The sequence below is a fragment of the Sinocyclocheilus grahami genome, unplaced genomic scaffold, assembly GCF_001515645.1.
Source record: "Sinocyclocheilus grahami isolate Dianchi unplaced genomic scaffold, SAMN03320097.WGS_v1.1 scaffold18.1, whole genome shotgun sequence".
Taxonomy (NCBI): Eukaryota; Metazoa; Chordata; class Actinopteri; order Cypriniformes; family Cyprinidae; genus Sinocyclocheilus; species Sinocyclocheilus grahami.
The window spans coordinates 661,980-680,145 of NW_015505197.1; the positions used below are offsets into that span (position 1 = coordinate 661,980).

At 37.3% G+C, this 18,166-nt stretch overlaps 2 protein-coding genes across 3 annotated transcripts; one reads left to right on the forward strand and one right to left on the reverse strand.

Moving 5' to 3' along the window:
- The first annotated feature begins 977 nt into the window (after positions 1 to 977).
- Positions 978 to 4,804, forward strand: LOC107552887 (survival of motor neuron-related-splicing factor 30-like). Of its 2 annotated transcripts, none has more exons than XM_016234933.1 (6): positions 978 to 1,066; positions 1,842 to 1,961; positions 2,214 to 2,356; positions 2,498 to 2,656; positions 3,997 to 4,150; positions 4,245 to 4,804. In XM_016234933.1, the coding sequence occupies exons 2-6, from the start codon at positions 1,842 to 1,844 to the stop codon at positions 4,380 to 4,382; spliced, it is 714 nt and encodes a 237-aa protein (XP_016090419.1). In that variant the 5' UTR covers positions 978 to 1,066; the 3' UTR covers positions 4,383 to 4,804. The 2 variants fall into 2 exon arrangements, with proteins under 2 accessions (XP_016090419.1, XP_016090414.1); XM_016234928.1 differs by having other exon boundaries at positions 1,004 to 1,173.
- Positions 4,805 to 5,408: 604 nt separating this feature from the next.
- Positions 5,409 to 17,740, reverse strand: LOC107552876 (gamma-adducin-like). Its single transcript, XM_016234918.1, has 15 exons — positions 17,574 to 17,740; positions 16,281 to 16,525; positions 13,450 to 13,585; positions 13,113 to 13,264; positions 11,773 to 11,853; positions 11,462 to 11,611; positions 11,119 to 11,262; positions 10,736 to 10,834; positions 10,292 to 10,462; positions 9,887 to 10,147; positions 9,347 to 9,463; positions 9,160 to 9,249; positions 7,509 to 7,626; positions 6,726 to 6,833; positions 5,409 to 6,575 (listed from the first exon to the last, which is right to left on the reverse strand). The coding sequence occupies exons 2-15, from the start codon at positions 16,500 to 16,502 to the stop codon at positions 6,241 to 6,243; spliced, it is 2,184 nt and encodes a 727-aa protein (XP_016090404.1). The 5' UTR covers positions 16,503 to 16,525; positions 17,574 to 17,740; the 3' UTR covers positions 5,409 to 6,240.
- Between the last annotated feature and the right edge of the window lie 426 nt (positions 17,741 to 18,166).

Below are 18,166 nucleotides of genomic sequence, written 5' to 3' on the forward strand. Positions count from 1 at the left end.
CGTGTTTAAATGATTTAAACAGCCGTTCAGATTTGTGTATTTGCTATGATGTTCATCACAGCGCCAAATACTTAAATATTTAGACTTAATAGGCTGTTTATTTCAAACTTTTTTTTAACATTTTAATCTGGACTACAACATGCCCTAGATATTGTTTGAAAGTGTTTTGATTCTTTATTGTTCGGTCACACTTTACATTAGGGCTTCATTAGTTAATTCATTAGTTAACATAAACTATCAATGAAAAATTCTTCTGAACATTCAATAATCTTAGGTAATTACAATATTTAATAACAGGTTGTTAAAATCGAAAGTTGCAACTGTGTTATTTAATGAGCTAACATGAACTAGGACTTAATAACTAATAATTAATAACTTCTGTAGCAAATGTAGCTATTGCTCATTGTGAATGTTAATGCATTAACTAAGGTTAACTAATGAGGTCTTATTGTAAAGGGATACCTATTGGTCTTGGTGTAAAACTTTTAACTTTATACATTTTTCTGTATTGCTTTATTGCATTTAAATGTTCAGTTATTTTTGTTATAAGAAAAAAGTTATTAAACCTGTTATACTGTATTATGACAGCACTTGTTTTAAAACTACATTTCAATACCGTGATAATACCGTATACCTTGATAAAAGCATGAGCAATTAATCGCAACATGAAAATTTGATACCGGCATATCCCTAGCCTGGAATCGAGCCTACATTTGCAAACATTCACAGCAACTTTTAATTGCTTTGTTGGATTATAACATATAATATAAAACGTGTGTTATATGGTCAAATTACAAACTGTTCGTTTAATTAAAGTCCCTACTTTGCAGAATGTTGCAAAACCATGTTAAGCGTGGCGCTGAACTCTAATGCACGTATAATTGTGTCATTTAATATATACTATACTGTTATTTATTTTATTCTATTTTATTTTAATTTCTATTCTATTCAGCTTTTGCCTTTCCTCTCTGCAAGCGCACGGCAGCGACAACACCGCGACAACTTTAATCACGCGAGACTGTGGCGTCACATCCGGGAAAAGGTCGAAACGAGAAAAGATACAAACGTAATAGAACGGTATCCTTTTTACTAAACATACAGTCGTTCATGTGATATTTAAACACCTCCATTCATCTGGTTTTCATATAAATATTATACTAGAAATATTTAAAGGTAAGACGCATGTTCAAGGATGATCCGGTTATCTTGTGTTTATAAATGTATAAACATGTCTTTTGTCGAGCGCGAGGCCTTGTGCTCCATTTATACATTAGTGTGCGTTTAACTTGAGTCAAAACAGAGATTTGTGAGATTCACTGCTAATGAAGTAAATGGTTCTGTAAATGTGAAATATTTATAGTATTTTTGGTTGCACTTTATTTTCCAGTGCAATTACACATAAGTACTTAGTAATATTAATGAACTTCATGTACTACATGGTTAGGGTTAAGATTAGGTTTGGTTTGGTTTAGGGATACTTGCATGTAAGTATGCATATTGTTATTATAATAGTAAGTACATGTAACAAGGACACCTTAAAATAAAGTGTTACCGTATTTTTTAAAATTATATATCACAAGTAAACATGCCAACATGTTACATTTATTATATTTCAAAACGTTAACATTGCTTTAAGTCTAAGGGAGTATTTCAAAATCACAATTTAGGTCGGATACAGATCAAAAAATATTTGGGAAACTTGTTCTAGAGAACTGTTAGGTTATTATGAATTTTGTGCTGGTGCAATATAAATTAGATGTTTATACATGTAAAGAAAGGGTGGGTGTTTTGAGGCCTGTTTTTACTTATCACTTGAAAAAAAGTTTTTTTTGATTTTTCAGATGTCTGAAGAGTTGGTAAAGCAGTTGAGCAATTATAAAGCTCAGCTGCAGCAGGTGGAAGCGGCGCTCTCTACAGATCCAGATAATGAAGATCTGCTTAAACTGCAGAAGGACCTCCAGGTTTGGGACACAATTATCTGCTGGTTTTTGTGAGGCATTACTACAGTAGAGGGGAATTGTGAAGTTTAATGTGTTTAAATGTGTCTTTATATTATTACTGGTGTTAATGTGTTTTTTTTTATTATTTTTTTTATGTGTGTGTGCTTTGTTAACTTGGTCTGCCATGTTTTTCTGTGGTCCAGTTTTAGTCACGTTTAGTACCTTTCTATCGAAGTATATTCATCAAATCATTTCTGTTATGTGTCACTATAGGAGGTGATTGAATTGACAAAAGACCTGTTGACATCACAGCCAGTGGAGGGTGCAGCCAGCACCAAAAGCTCAGAGGCAGTCGCTCCCACTCGCAACTGGAGGGTCGGAGACCGTTGCATGGCCATCTGGAGCCAGGACGGACAGTGAGTATCACACACAAACACACAGTAGGTATAATGATCTTACTTATTGAGTGTTGGGTGGGATTGTGGTTGGCTAAATTTGGAGGAGGGATTTGTGTATATATCCGTACTCACCTGCTTACAGTGCTGTGTGATTGGCAGGTTGTATGAAGCGGAAATTGAAGAGGTTGACACTGAGAACGGCACGGCAGCCATCACCTTCTCTAGCTACGGCAACGCAGAGGTAATGCCGCTTCATGTGCTTAAACCAGTGGAGGAAGGCAGGAGTAGAGAAGAGAAGGAGGGAAAGCCCAAATCCAAGTAAGTAGATGTCAAAATGACGTTTGTCTGTTTTGATATACAGTCTAATCAGTTCAACGCATCTTTATAAGGTATTTTATGATTTAAAAGCTGTAAATAAGCACAGTTACTTGCTACAATAAATTGAGATGTCAGTAAAGAAATACTTTTAATATTTATTTATTTTAATTGTTGTAAGACAAATGATCTCAAAAACTATATTGCTTTTTAAATTGATTAACTATTAAAAGTATAAAATATACCAGTATTAAGTATGTAGTATTGGTGCTACTTTTGCTTGTTTTTTGTTTTTTAATAACTTCCAAAAGCATTTAGATCATTTTTATACTTTTTTGAGATTTTCGCTTTTTTTTTGCCCCCCACCTTGTAACACTTGTGGTGTTCCTGGTCAAAAATGATTGGCCTACGAAAAGTTGTGTATACATTTCTTGGTGTGCCATACTACCAAATATTGGATTCAATATTTTTATTAGCTTGTATTCTTCCGATTTGCACAGGTTTTGTATCTCTTTTTGCTTTTTTATGTCTGTTTTGATATACAGTCTAATCAGTTCAACGCATCTTTATAAGGTATTTTATGATTTAAAAGCTGTAAATAAGCACAGTTACTTGCTACAATAAATTGAGATGTCAGTAAAGAAATACTTTTAATATTTATTTATTTTAATTGTTGTAAGACAAATGATCTCAAAAACTATATTGCTTTTTAAATTGATTAACTATTAAAAGTATAAAATATACCAGTATTAAGTATGTAGTATTGGTGCTACTTTTGCTTGTTTTTTGTTTTTTAATAACTTCCAAAAGCATTTAGATCATTTTTATACTTTTTTGAGATTTTCGCTTTTTTTTGCCCCCCACCTTGTAACACTTGTGGTGTTCCTGGTCAAAAATGATTGGCCTACGAAAAGTTGTGTATACATTTCTTGGTGTGCCATACTACCAAATATTGGATTCAATATTTTTATTAGCTTGTATTCTTCCGATTTGCACAGGTTTTGTATCTCTTTTTGCTTTTTTTAAATTTTTATATAGGCCTCATTAAACTGAGCTTATGCACCTGTTTTTCAGTGATATTGTTAAAAATTAATCCCAAATAATTTTTTCCCCACTCAACAGAGGTGCATAATCACAGATCAATGAGATTAATCAATTCCAAAAGAAATACAAAACCTGTGCTATTTGGAAGAAAACAAGTTGACAGAAAGGTTGAATCCAAGATTTGGTGGTAATATAGCATAATGATAGATTTACTAGCTATTTCTAAAAGGCCAGTGACAGAAATGCATTTCAAGATAGTTTTTTTTATATATATTTTCCCATTGTGTGTTTTCTCTTAGGAAAGAGCTGCTGGCAGATCAGAGGGAATATAAGAAGAAAAAGGCCCAGAAAAAGGTGCAGCGCATTAAGGAGCTGGAGCAGGAGAGAGAAGATCAGAAATCCAAATGGCAGCAGTTTAACAATAAAGCCTATTCCAAGAATAAAAAAGGACAGGTGCGTATCAGAGAAAAAAAGCTGACTAATCCTGCTACGTTTTTTTTTTTTTAACCCTGCCATCATGCTCATGTTGTATGATCATCATCTCCAGGTGAAGAGGAGTATATTTGCATCTCCAGAGAGTGTGAATGGAAAGGTTGGCGTTGGCACGTGTGGTATCGCAGATAAGCCCATGACCCAGTACAATGACTCTTCAAAATATAATGTCAGGCATCTAATGCCCCAGTGATCTCCCTCGTGTTCTGTCTGTTCCCATCTGTAATCACCAAACATAAAAATGAATCGAACTGAAACCCACTTAGAAATCATAAACCGATCTGATTGGTGATGAAATAAGTATAGTAACACATTTCCCCTTTTGTACTATTTCCAGTAATAGTTTGTTCTGTGGATGTTGGAGCTGTTCTGTACTGAACGAGTCTCTGGATGTTGGAACTAATAAAACATCAGTCCTCAGTGAAGCACAGCTACTGGTTAGTTTTACAGGTTTTCCTCATGCTCTCAGGACCAAGTCTCTGCATGAGCTGCTGAGAGTGGGAACTCTGCTCTATAGTTTTAATAATGTGTTGAACAAACATCAATGGCAACACTGGCCTCCCTCATACATAGTCGAGTTAGGGAAGACCGGTGTCATTGAACAGATTAAGCAAAAATATAATGTCAGGCATCTAATGCCCCAGTGATCTCCCTCGTGTTCTGTCTGTTCCCATCTGTAATCACCAAACATAAAAATGAATCGAACTGAAACCCACTTAGAAATCATAAACCGATCTGATTGGTGATGAAATAAGTATAGTAACACATTTCCCCTTTTGTACTATTTCCAGTAATAGTTTGTTCTGTGGATGTTGGAGCTGTTCTGTACTGAACGAGTCTCTGGATGTTGGAACTAATAAAACATCAGTCCTCAGTGAAGCACAGCTACTGGTTAGTTTTACAGGTTTTCCTCATGCTCTCAGGACCAAGTCTCTGCATGAGCTGCTGAGAGTGGGAACTCTGCTCTATAGTTTTAATAATGTGTTGAACAAACATCAACACTGGCCTCCCTCATACATAGTCGAGTTAGGGAAGACCGGTGTCATTGAACAGATTAAGCTGTTTTTTTTGTTTTGTTCTGTCCACCTCCGTGTCTAATAAGCATTCTGCTGCAGTCCAGTTGTTGTTACATTTGCTTTTCAGTTTTGTATATTTACATATTTTAGAGGAATAAATGTTGATTTGTTGACATTTCAATAAGACTGTTTTTTTTTTTTGCTTTATTCAAATTGTGTTTTCCAGCTGATGTCTGTATTATGTTTTTCTTTGTACATTTTAGCACACTTTTATTTCAGAAAGGTTACATTCACACACATGACCATGAGACTGCAAATTACAAAAAGCAGTATTTGACCATGGAAGACAAAACGCCTTGGTGAGAACAGGAAAACATCACTATTAACAATTACAGCACACGTTTTTGATTAATATCCAAGTATTTGATTGTATAATCAACATATAGTGGTTATAGCCTTTTATATAATCAGTCAACAAAACTATTAGTAGAATAACAATCTGTTATCAGCTACATCCATTTACAAACCAAGCAAATCAACAAAGCTTCATATCACACTGAATGGCTGTTTCCCATTTTAAAAGGATTTTAATACTTTAATATTCCTAATATGCAGGAATCCAGTTTCACAGTCTTTCTTACAATTCACTGTCACCTGATTAATTCAGCACACAACATCATCTACAAAACACAATGTAGAGCCATCAAAATATTTCCAATACTTCTCATATTCAGTGATTAGGGCTGTGAATAAGGACTAGAATTTTTCATTTAGTCTGCTGATATTTGTGTGTATAAGAGTGCATTAATGTACAGTTTATAAAAGTGTAGTAGGATATTTTTCGGCTATATAGATGTTGATATAGCTGTAGGAAAAAAAGTGTTGAAATATTCCGTGTTTAACAACTTAACATACAAGTCATTGCTTTGATGTTAATATCCCTGTCCCTGCTAGTCATCGCATTTAACACTGGGCCCTCCTAAAACTACATTTCCCACAAGCCACTTCACAGTCACATGTCTAACAGGAGTGTACTCAGTCCTTCCTGCATTCCTTTTCTTCTTCTATCTCTTTTTCTTCTTGCTCCTTCTCTCTTTCCTTCTCCTTCTCTTTTCCTTTCTCCTTGTCTCTTCGCTCTTTCTTTTTCGTCATCCGCAGGAAGGAAGGAGTACGAAATTTCTTTTTCTTCTTTTTGGGTGACATTGGCTGATTTTCAGAAGAGCTGGTGACTGAAATGTTGTTGGCTACAGTGGTTGTTATGGAGACCTGCATCTCTTTAGTGATGCTGAGCTCTGTGACCTGTAGAGTGAGGTCATCATCCTGCGTCAGGTCATCACCATCGCTGCTCTGGAGCAGAGCTGAAAGACAGTCTGAGAACAAGAGGAAGAAACTTTTCAGCATGAGATCGTCTAGTCCAAAACCATAAAACTGCAACTAATTTGGTTATCAAAGACCAGTGTGGTAATATACAGACTATATGAGATTATCTATACCTCCTATCTATATGAGAGAATCTATACCTCCTCTTTCAGGGCTCATGAGAGGTGAGATCGACAGGGAAATGGTGGAGCCGTCGTATGTAGTCATTTCTCCATCTGTGAACTCCTCATCAGCCTCTGACTGAAGAGCTTATGTCAAGAAAGCATATTTTGAAAAAGCCAAATAAAAAAACTGGTTAAATTGAGATTTTGAAGGCAGGGAAGCAGTAACGTCTCCCTGAGATGGAAAGTATGTACTAGATCGAACAAGAAATACACTGGAGCTTACAGGAAATGGAATGGACTGCAAACTAAATAGTTATAGGTAGGTAAGATTTTTCATGTTTTTGAAATAAGTCTCAAATGCTCACCAAGGATAGATTTATTTGACTGGAAACAGTAAAAATAGTAATATTGTGAAATATGACAATCTACTGTTTTCAATTTCAAACTAAGTTATTAATGTGATAGCAAAGCTGAATTCTCAGCAGCAATTACTCCAGTCTTCAGTGTCACATCAGATCATTCAGAAATCATGATAATATGCTGCTCAAACATTTCTTATAATTATCAATGTTGAAAACAGCTGTACTGTTGAATATTTGTGTGTGAACCTTGATGCATTTTACTCAGGATTCTTTGATGAATATGAAGTTCAACAGAACAGCATTTAATTGAAGTAAAAATCTTTTGCAACATCATAAATGTCTTTCCTCACACTTTTGCTCAAAAGTGTTCTTGCGGAATAAAAGTATTAATTTATTTAAAAAAATAATTGTGCTGACCACAAAACTTTGTGTCCTTGTATGCAGTGTGTGAGTGTACCTGATTGGCTGCTCTTATTCTCCACAGTTTGTGTGTATTCCTGTATCTCTGCTTCTGATTGGTTGAAAGGGTTGGGTGGTAGAGCAGCTGTCTGCTCCTCATCCTCATAGATGAATGCCTGAAAATAATAATGGCAAAGGGACTGACTGACAATTGTGTCTTAGTTATGTAATTTTTAATGTTTTGCTACGACGGTGGTTTTGGGCTTAATACTGCCAAATATGGAAGCCTGTTTCCACCTCAGGGTAAAAAAATCAAAAAGGTAATTGTGAGATAAAGTTTAAAATGAGATTAAGTCACAATTCGAGATATAAAGTCACAATGACCTTTTTGACTCTGAAGAGGAAACACAAAACCGAGTAGAATTTACCATGAAATCATGACACGAGTCCCTACGAACAACTGCCTTTTCTAGGCTGCTGATGTTACTGAGGTTTCATCTCATGTGAGTGTCATCATTTTAAACATACCTTTCAAAAGTACTATGACGCTAGATAAGTTATATAAGGGGCTTTCGCACCGCTTTAGTTCCAGAACTAAACGTACGGTATTAAAGTACTACGACGGTGGTTTTGGGCTTAATACTGCCAAATATGGAAGCCTGTTTCCACCTCAGGGTAAAAAAATCAAAAAGGTAATTGTGAGATAAAGTTTAAAATGAGATTAAGTCACAATTCGAGATATAAAGTCACAATGACCTTTTTGACTCTGAAGAGGAAACACAAAACCGAGTAGAATTTACCATGAAATCATGACACAAGTCCCTACGAACAACTGCCTTTTCTAGGCTGCTGATGTTACTGAGGTTTCATCTCATGTGAGTGTCATCATTTTAAACATACCTTTCAAAAGTACTATGACGCTAGATAAGTTATATAAGGGGCTTTCGCACCGCTTTAGTTCCAGAACTAAACGTACGGTATTAAAGTACTTGGGACGGTTTTGCACGAACTATTTCCCAGTACCATTTAAAGGGTTGCATTCGCACCGAGAGTGTGTACTAGAAAGTGACGTAAGCCGGGCGACAGCGTCGTCATTTGTGTGCGGCGTTCAACAACAGAAATAAAGAAGAACAAATTAACAGGAGGATGGAGGACGCTGTGATCGGAGCTGTGTTTTTGTTGTGTCTCGCGGGTTTCACAATAATGGACATGGAATGTCGACGTATACGTAAAGCGATTGAAAGAACGGAAAGGAGGACTAAGAATCTCCAACGACAACTGGCAGTGCTACATTTGCTACAAGTGCCTGCACTTCAGCGTCCATCCATCTATCGCTGTTCTCCATACTTGCGAAATAAGTTGACATGCTTACAGTATGTTTACACAGAGTTTTAAATCATGGCGGGTGAGGGCGTTTTCATACGCGTTTGACCAATCAATGTCTACTTACATCACGATTAGTACCAGTTGTGCTGGTTAGACCCTGCTCCGGAGTAGGAGCTAATTTGGTTCTCGAAAAAGGCAGTCCGGTACTAAAATCGCTCCCAGTTCCGGCGGTGCGAACACGCCGAAAAGTGGGTAGTTCCACAATTAGTTCTGGTACTATGAAAAGGTTCCTGCGGTGCAAAAGGCCCTATGGTGTACTTTTAAAGCCTGTTTGTTTGATTGGTACTTGTGTTCGTGTTGGATTTATTGGTGTAGTTACGCACTGGTCCTGGAGGCTTGTCAATAACAATGTCTGCCAGCAGCTGAGACTTGGGTCCAGCTGTCATCAGATCAACTCTGTTCTGCTCTCGAATCTAAACCAGCACAAACAAAGCAGTGCTTTAGTGTACAGAACACAATCTGTGGACACAGTCTGTTCAGTCTGTATTCTCTTTCTCTCGGTCAACATACCTTATTTCTTTTTTCCAATACTTCATTTGGGTTAGTATTAAGTGGGACAAACTGGTTGGGGTCCTCAATCCTAATTGGGTTGTCCTTGCAGTTGCCCGACTCTTCTGACTTCATCCACTAAAAAGAAGATATACATAAAACAGAAAACATGCTGAAATGTTTGGCATTCCACCAGTTATTTTATGTATTATATTTTAAATATTTATATTATATTTATCTACTGGTATCATCTACGGGAGCTCATTTTCCCTCAAAATAAAAAAAGAAAAAGTGAATTGTTACTTTGTGAAACCGTATATTATTATCTAATTATTGCTTACTTTGAAATATATCTTAACTGGCTTTTAAAACATTTTTTTACTCGGAGGTGGTAACATGCTTCCATACTGACCAATGATTAACAACATTAACAACACTGAACACTAACTTTATGGTCATTAAGTTGATTAGGTGAATTTATAGATAATACTAATTCCTAGCTGTGTGAAACCCTTGATGCTGTTTGCAAATATGTTTGCACATGATCATATGCAAAGATACCATGGTTTTGGTCCGGGGGCTGCAGGTCCCGTTGATGGATTCCTCAGGTACGTTGACCTTTAAGTAGCTGTTTGGTGAGTTCAGCCATCGTATCCTCTCTCTGTCCCGCTTTTGTGCCAGGAAGTGCAACGGACTCTGTGGAAAGGTGTCCTTTTCCTCTAGTCCCACCCCCGTGACAGTTGCTGGGATTTCCACATCGTTATGGTGTCGGGGCTTCTCTTTAACTATGGGATGCCGGTAAGTGTAACCTGTTCTGTAACCCTAGAAATGCAAGAGGTGGCATGTTAGCTACCACTATTGTTTTCTACTGTTAAATATTTAATAATACATGCTTAATGCAGCCAAAAAGACCACATTTAAATGTTGCTAGCACATCTGGTATAGATTAGCTCACAGGTCACTCACTAAGTTATCTAACATCCTCATAAGCGACTCAAATTCTGCCTCTCCAACCCTCCATCTGATCTGTCCGTCTGGCATTTGTCCACTGGGTTTTTTCGTCAGAGCAGTTTTCAGACATGCTCTGTCTAACACGAACAGGTTGTCAACGCCACCTGCACATAACAGAGCGCTAACCTGAAGAAAAACAAAGACAGAAAGACAGAGATACTGTTGGACCAGTTTAACCACTCTATAAATAAACTGAGCTGGAATGATTTGGGCCTTGGATTCAAAAAAGAAAAAAAAATGACAACGAGTTTGGTTGTCAATCCATTCCATTTTCTGTGTATTCCAGATTTAGTTTAATCCAGTACATACAGTATATTCCTTTTTCATTTGGTTTATGTATTTGTATTCGTTTATTTATTCGCATATGTGTGTATTTCAGTTTTGAATGTGTGTGTGTACCTGTATCTCACAAGCTTGGTGACTGTGATACAGATAATGAAAAGCTTCCTCTATCGTCTCTCCAAATGTCAGTAAACCTTGATTCCTCAGGACCAAAACCTACAAACAAGCAGAATTACATCAGTGTTGCGAATCCATCCGTAATAGATCCCAGTAATGCACAAAATATTACTATATATATGATTCTGTGCAATATTATAATCATAATGACTATGACTATAAAAATGGACAATTTAAAAATATTAACAAAATTCCAAAGCACATTTTAATTTGGCAATGGTTAGGACCTGCTATTTTTTTCTGCTTAAGCTTTGCCATGCTGTACTATAGTGAACTCCTAATGGTTGTCATGCCAACGTGTAGCAGAATTCACAGACTGTCACCTTGGCAGTGGGACCAAGAGCTTTCTGAAGTTCCATCTTCTCCTGCTCGTTGGCTAAATCACCATGGTAGCTAAAATAAGACACCTCCCCCAGCAGCAAAGCTTCATGGGAGATGGGTAAGATGCCACATTTCATAGAAGAGACCTGCGGGACATACAGAAGTTGCAATGTGTGTGTTACAGGCAGTGTGAATACGGTGTATATGCCAATGGTTTTAAAGGTCTGGGGCCCACTAGTGAGTCTCATAAAATTTCAAAAGGGGCCACAGGACATATATACGTATATATATATATATATATATACTGTATATATACACACTGATTGTGTGCGTGTTATTACTCACGGCAGCTGTAGTCGGTGTATATGTATGTATAACACATTTGGCATCTGGTCTGGCAGAATACACTGCAGAATGTGGTTTGAATCCCAAAACATCCACAGGCAATGCAGTGGCTCCCTGATCAACCACCTCACCAATCAGATTCACCTTCACCTTTGAAAAAAAAAAACATTACAAGGCTAAGATAAAAATGATTTATTGCCTTATTTCATATATTCTTCCACATATTATATATAATGGTTTAATTATATTCAGTTGTCAGGGTTTCCAACTTTCTGAAATTTAATGTTCAGGATGTATGTGGGTGTGTGTACCAGACTAGCTGCTGTGGCCTCTGAGAAAGACAGTCCTTTAGGAAGAATAAGAATATGATCCTGCTCTTTGTTGATACGGAGCTGGAGAAGAAAATAACAGATAATGCCAGAAAGAGCGAAGGAACGAAAGACAGAGAGAGTATATTATAATAAATTCTGCTATCAAACATACAACATAGTGAAATAATATAATACATATTTCTTTTGAATATAGAGAAGTTCTCTACACATTGCCATTATTTTACAGTGTTTTCTTGTACAACCGTTCACAAAGACTGGCACACCACTCATTTTTCTATGCTGGTCTAGTATTGTGGCACAATCTATTTCAGTAAAATCCACAATTAAACAGCATGTAAAAATGCCGGTCAGGTGGCCTCTTCGTTTTTAAGTAGGCGACATTTGGCCAGAATAAGCTAAAATGAGGAACAAACTGTAACAAACTTTTTTTCTTCAAAACAGCAAAAAACAAAACACGACATTTGATTATTACAAACTTGATGTAAACCATATTTATATGTATACATTTAAATGCAATATTTGAAAACGCATTTCAATCTGAATGGTAGATAACGTTTCAAGATTTTTCATCAATCAGGGTGCAAAATAAGTGTGACGTCCTACATCAGAAGTGTCCAACCTTGTTCCTGGAGGGCCACTGTCCTGCAGAGTTTAGCTCCAACCCTAATTAAACACACCTGAACCAGCTAATCAAGGTCTTCAGACTTACTAGAAACTTCCAGGCAAGCGAGTTGGAGCAGGTTGGAACTAAAATCAGTAGGACGTTGGCCCTCCAGGAGCAGCATTGGACACCCCTGTCCTACATAAAGTGAACTTTTGAGGACAGCCGTCACAATTCACTTATTTGCACTCGCAAATCAATAGTGAATATATTGGAATATACACTTTTAGAAAAAAAAAGGTACATAAGCTGTCACTTTTTGTACCTAAAAAGTACATATTAGTACTTTTATAAGGGTAGTGCCCCAGTGACACTGTGAGTGTATGCATGAATGTGTAAAATGTGTAAAACACAGTAATCCATCTGATGCCATTGTAATTTGATGAGTTCAGCATCATAGAGAGATGTCATGTTAGATCAGAGCAAAAGTAGAATTTACAGTTTTCTTTCCACAATGGCAGCTATTCTCTTGTCTCTCTGCATTGTTCTGACACTCAAGCCATTACTATGGTAACCAATGTTGTCTGAACAAAAGCATCTGATTTTATTACATGCAAAATGACAGTGAGCACAGTCAGTCCTAGTTCGGATTTGAAAAACAATTTGTGTGCTGTGTGGGGAAAAAAAGCCAAAATGTGAAATAAATGTGAGTACTCACAGTTACATATGTATTTGGGAAATGGGTATTTCCGTATAAGTCCAGCAGCCGGTACAAGCAGGCGAGTTTACAGCGGCCCTGGCTCTCAGCTTTAGAACAACTAAACCACTCCACCCCACACAGATCATTCACTGGACTAATTGACCCTGCACCTGGAAACACACACACACACACACACACACACAGCCAAACAACAAAAATAAATATCTGGCTTTATCTGAGTTCTAGCTGATAACCAAAAAGAATTACATGCCTGCCATCTGTTGACCATGGCAACAACAAATAATCTTCAATGGGAATGTATAAAGTGTCAATGAAAGTGTGTGTGTGCACTCACTGCTGGGACTGTATACTCCAGTGTTGCTAAATGTATTGCTGATGATGAGGTGTGCGATGTGACCGAGGAGACCACTGGAGTTACTGCCTTTGGAGCACTGCTCCTTTACCATGCACTCCAACTCCTCCTTAAAGTCCTGCAACACACAAATACATTTTAACACATTATCAACACATGTATGTCAATGCATTAGATAACAAAATATCAAACCAGGTGGAATTTATTTTAAAGAAATGTTTATTTTCCAAACAAAATATTTCACAAAAAGACATTTGGTAAGGTTTTAATATAATCAATATTCTGTTAATTAATTTAACACATAAACTGACTTTTGCAGTCACTAGAAAGACCAGTTGGTTAAATGTAATTTCAAGAAATGCAAGAAAAGTAGTTCTGAGAAAAGGTTTTGCATAAGCTGTTGCTACTCCATATTTTTATGATTTATTTATATTTATTTGATCTACACTAACATTCAAAAGGTTGGGGTCAGTAATATTTGTTCAGCGAGGATGCACTAAATTGATTAAAATATTACCATGTTCTTTAGATTTTTCTATTCATCAAAGAATCCAGAATCCAGGTTTCCACAAAAATATTAAACAGCACTGTTTTCAACATAAATAATAATAATAAATGTTTTTTTAGCATCAAATCATCAAAGGATCATGTGAAACTGAAGAGTAATGGCTGCTGAAAATTCAGCATTGCCTCACAGGAATAAATTACATTTTAAAACATATTAAAATAGAAAACAATTATTTTAAATAGTAATAATATTTCACAATATTATGTTTTTTAGCAAATAAATGCAACCTGGGTGAACATAAGAAACAACTTCAAAATAAAAAAAATGTACCAATCCCAAACTTTTGAACAGCATGCAATAAAATGATTGAATATAATTGAATATTGAATATTGAATATAAATTCTTTTTAAGTGTGACAGTGTTCAAATACACTGCCCGTGCAAAAAAAAAGTCACCACCTGGATCTAACTAAGCAAATAGGTAGAGCCTCCCATTGGATAATTACTGCATGGATGATTATGTTTCAGCTGGCAACTAGTTATTTAACCCTAACTGATGCAGTGAGTAGCTTCTAATTTCTTAAAACAACCATATCGGAAAAACAAACAGTATTCACGGCTATGTTTAACAGTGAAAGTAAGAGCATTGCCACACGCACAATGTGCTAAACAGCTGTGCAGCCTTAAGAAAACCACTTAGCAGTGAAGCTAATCGGGAAAAAATGCTTCTGAAATACTCTGGAGTAATGGAAGAAGGTCATGTGGTCTGATGGGTCCAGATTTACCCTGTTCCAGAGTGATGGGCGCATCAGGGTAAGAAGAGAGGCGGATGAAGTGATGCACCCATCATGCCTAGTGCCTACCGTACAAGCCTGTGGGGGCAGTGCTATGATCTGGGGTTGCTGCAGAAAGTTGGTCAGGTCTAGGTTCAGCAACGTTATGTGCCCAAAGAATGAGGTCAGCTGACTACCTGAATATACTGAATTGACCAGGTTATTCCATCAATGGATTTTTTCTTCCCTGATGGCACGGGCATATTCCAAGGTGACAATGCCAGGATTCATCGGGCTCAAATTGTGAAAGAGTGGTTCAGAGAGCATGAGACATCATTTTCACACATGGATTGGCCACCACAGAGTCCAGACCTTAACCCCATTGAGAATCTTTGGGATGTGCTGGAGAAGACTGCGCAGCGGTCTGACTCTTCCATCATCAATACAAGATCTTGGCGAAAAATTTATGCAACTCTGGATGGGAAAAAATTTTGTGACATTGCAGAAGCTTATCGAAATGATGCCACAGCGAATGCGTGCCATAATCAAAGCTAAAGGCGGTCCAACGAAATATTAGAGTGTGTGACTTTTTTTTTGGACGGGCAGTGTATTTTCTCATATATAGGACATTTCTGATTTGTTCATAGCTCATTCTTTCATTGTAATTAATAATCACTGAGAGCAAAACAGGCTTTAAGAAAAAAGTTCAGTAAATAGAACATCCAGTCATGTGTCTTTGGCGTGAAATAGTTCAGAGAAGTCGACATGCCCTGCAGTGAGAAATGCTATACTTAATCTAATAATATTTTAAACAGCATTTTATGCTTTTTATAATTGCAATGCATGCAGCTTTTATGGCCTCAAGCATGAATATTTGTACTTTAACATACAAATATGCCACACCAAAGGACCATTTAGTATAATCCACTCATGAAGAAAAAACTGTGAATAAAATGATAAAAATAAACATGCTGACCAGTCACAGAATAAGGAGACATACGCTTATGAACATTTTAACTTAAAATAGTGATGTTGATTTAAAAACAAAAATCATGGACATCACATCGTTCAAATTGAATTTAAGTTGAATCTATGAACTTCAACCTCAAAGCCTCAGGGCTGCAAAATATGAAAGATTTTGCTGTGTATTAAGCCAAAACCAGGACATGAACGTCATGAAGTTTTGTTGATTATACAGCTTCAAATTTTGCATTTTATATGGATTTTAAAAATAGATGAAGCTATAATCAGATAAGAGACTGAGCTTCAGGCATCAGAAATGTGCCTCTAGAGTTACGGCCCTCTGCTACAACATGATGCACAGAAATCACTTCGGGTTCTTTATTCAGTTCACCCACTCCCAGCATTTCTGATGATCTGTGCATGGTTACTAATGGCAACGGATCTCCACTTGTTGGTTGTTATGCAATCAAACGAGTGTGGGCTCCTCTTAAAATGCAAAGGGAGGGAGAGAGAGAAAGAGCATGCGAATTCTCACTTCGGTGTGAGTGTGTGTGGGAGTGACGTCTTACTGGACTCTGTAGAATCTGTGTGACTCTCTTTCTCTGCTCCATCATGTTGAAGTCCTGCCTCAGGTCAGGTGACATAGCGCTGCTCCTCAGAGCCTCAGGGGACTGGAGTTCTTCTGCGCTTTCGCTGTAGACCTTCTTCACATTAAGACTGGATGGGGGGCGGATGCGTAAACCGCCCTCTTCATCGCCTGAACTCATCTCAACACACTCACCCTCACTCATACATAAACACAACACACAACCTTCTGCTTCAGAGAGAGAGAGAGAGAGAGAGAGACAGAGAGAAATAGAGGGGTGGGCTTAGTGTTTTTTTTAGATCCACTTGAAGCTGTGTTCACAATTGCTGCATGAATACAAAAAGGTCAGGGCACTTTGGATTACAAAAGAATTGTCTAAACACACACGTACAAATAAACACTCTCTCACACACCTGCATGTCTGCTCTCCAGCTGACATTCTATACAAGTCATGCATATCTGCACGCACCCCACAGAGAACAATTCACACCTTTAATGCCCCTCTTTCCACCCTGATAGCCCGAAATCACCCCAACACCCCCAACAGAAGTTTTATTTTGCACCTAAATTCAATTTGTTTGAATTCATATCTCTAAACCCTGTACAATTGTTTTCGCATGAATACAAAAAGGTCAGGGCACTTTGGATTACAAAAGAATTGTCCAAACACACACGTACAAATAAACACTCTCTCACACACCTGCATGTCTGCTCTCCAGCTGATATTCTATACAAGTCATGCATATCTGCACGCACCCCACAGAGAACAATTCACACCTTTAATGCCCCTCTTTCCACCCTGAGAGTCCGAAATCACCCCAACACCCCCAACAGAAGTTTTATTTTGCACCTAAATTCAATTTGTTTGAATTCATATCTCTAAACCCTGTACAATTGTTTTCGCAAAAAAAAAGGAAGAAAAAAATCGCGTCCTGAATAGGTTTGCAACAGAACTGCGCAAACATGCCCCGAAATGCTGTCTAGGTAGGCAGTTCAAAGGGTATTGATGCACTACGTTAATATTGTGTAGCTGCTGCATTATATAACTCAATATGAAATTTAAGATGAGAACTAACTTCACATCCATAAAGATTAGAATTCTTTAAAATCGGACATAGGCCTACTTATTTTGACTTATTTTGAATGCATTTAAAGATCACTTATAATTGGAAAAGTCGCGCAGTTCTTGCTTTGCAGTAGCACTTTATCAAACATGTTGCGTTCATCCATCTAAACAAGTCCATTGATTACATAAAGGAATATATAGGCTACTCACCTTTCTTGGTCTCAGTTTAAGTTTAATCCCAGAATTGCAGCGGGAAACATAATAACTAACAAAATAAATCAGCTTCAGCCAGGATAACTAACAACAGCACATCAGACGCATCCGAGTTTCTTCTCCTAGGAACCGTAGGACTGTGTTGCGAGTCCACGCACGGCCGTGAGCACCGTGGATGTGTGAGAAGTGTTTTGCGTGGGAACTTGGTGAGATGATCACGTGACCAGTCCTGTCCGCCCACTAAACTCGCGTCTTGGCAGGACCACCACGACCTCCCCGAGCCTTATCTTTAAAATACACAGATAGAGTTTATACAAACGCGAAGATACGAGCCAGATGTTAGACATAAAACACACACATTTTATACAGCCCTGCTGAAGCTGGGTTGTTTGGCTTTATAGCAGTTTTACTATTAAACATTTATAAATAATGAACACGTAGGCCTATATATAATATATTCTATTGCCCATAAAAAGCTTGCTGAATGTATGTCGCACATATTAACTGACCCTGAGGCTTTTGGTTATTTGTGAGCCTGTTTGAATCTGTCTGAGTGTAAGTAAAAATAATGCATGCTTTTAATGCATGTT

Excerpts from the sequence above, each read along its gene's own strand:
- LOC107552887 (XM_016234933.1), top strand. The coding sequence starts at position 1,842 with ATGTCTGAAGAGTTGGTAAAGCAGTTGAGCAATTATAAAGCTCAGCTG. Across the intron at positions 2,357-2,497 it reads ATCTGGAGCCAGGACGGACA|GTTGTATGAAGCGGAAATTG; the intron begins GTGAGTATCACA and ends TGTGATTGGCAG. Across the intron at positions 4,151-4,244 it reads CCAAGAATAAAAAAGGACAG|GTGAAGAGGAGTATATTTGC; the intron begins GTGCGTATCAGA and ends CATCATCTCCAG.
- LOC107552876 (XM_016234918.1), bottom strand. The coding sequence starts at position 16,502 with ATGAGTGAGGGTGAGTGTGTTGAGATGAGTTCAGGCGATGAAGAGGGC. Across the intron at positions 11,612-11,772 it reads AGGCCACAGCAGCTAGTCTG|GTGAAGGTGAATCTGATTGG; the intron begins GTACACACACCC and ends TTTTTTTCAAAG. Across the intron at positions 6,576-6,725 it reads CATGAGCCCTGAAAGAGGAG|ACTGTCTTTCAGCTCTGCTC; the intron begins GTATAGATTCTC and ends TCTTGTTCTCAG.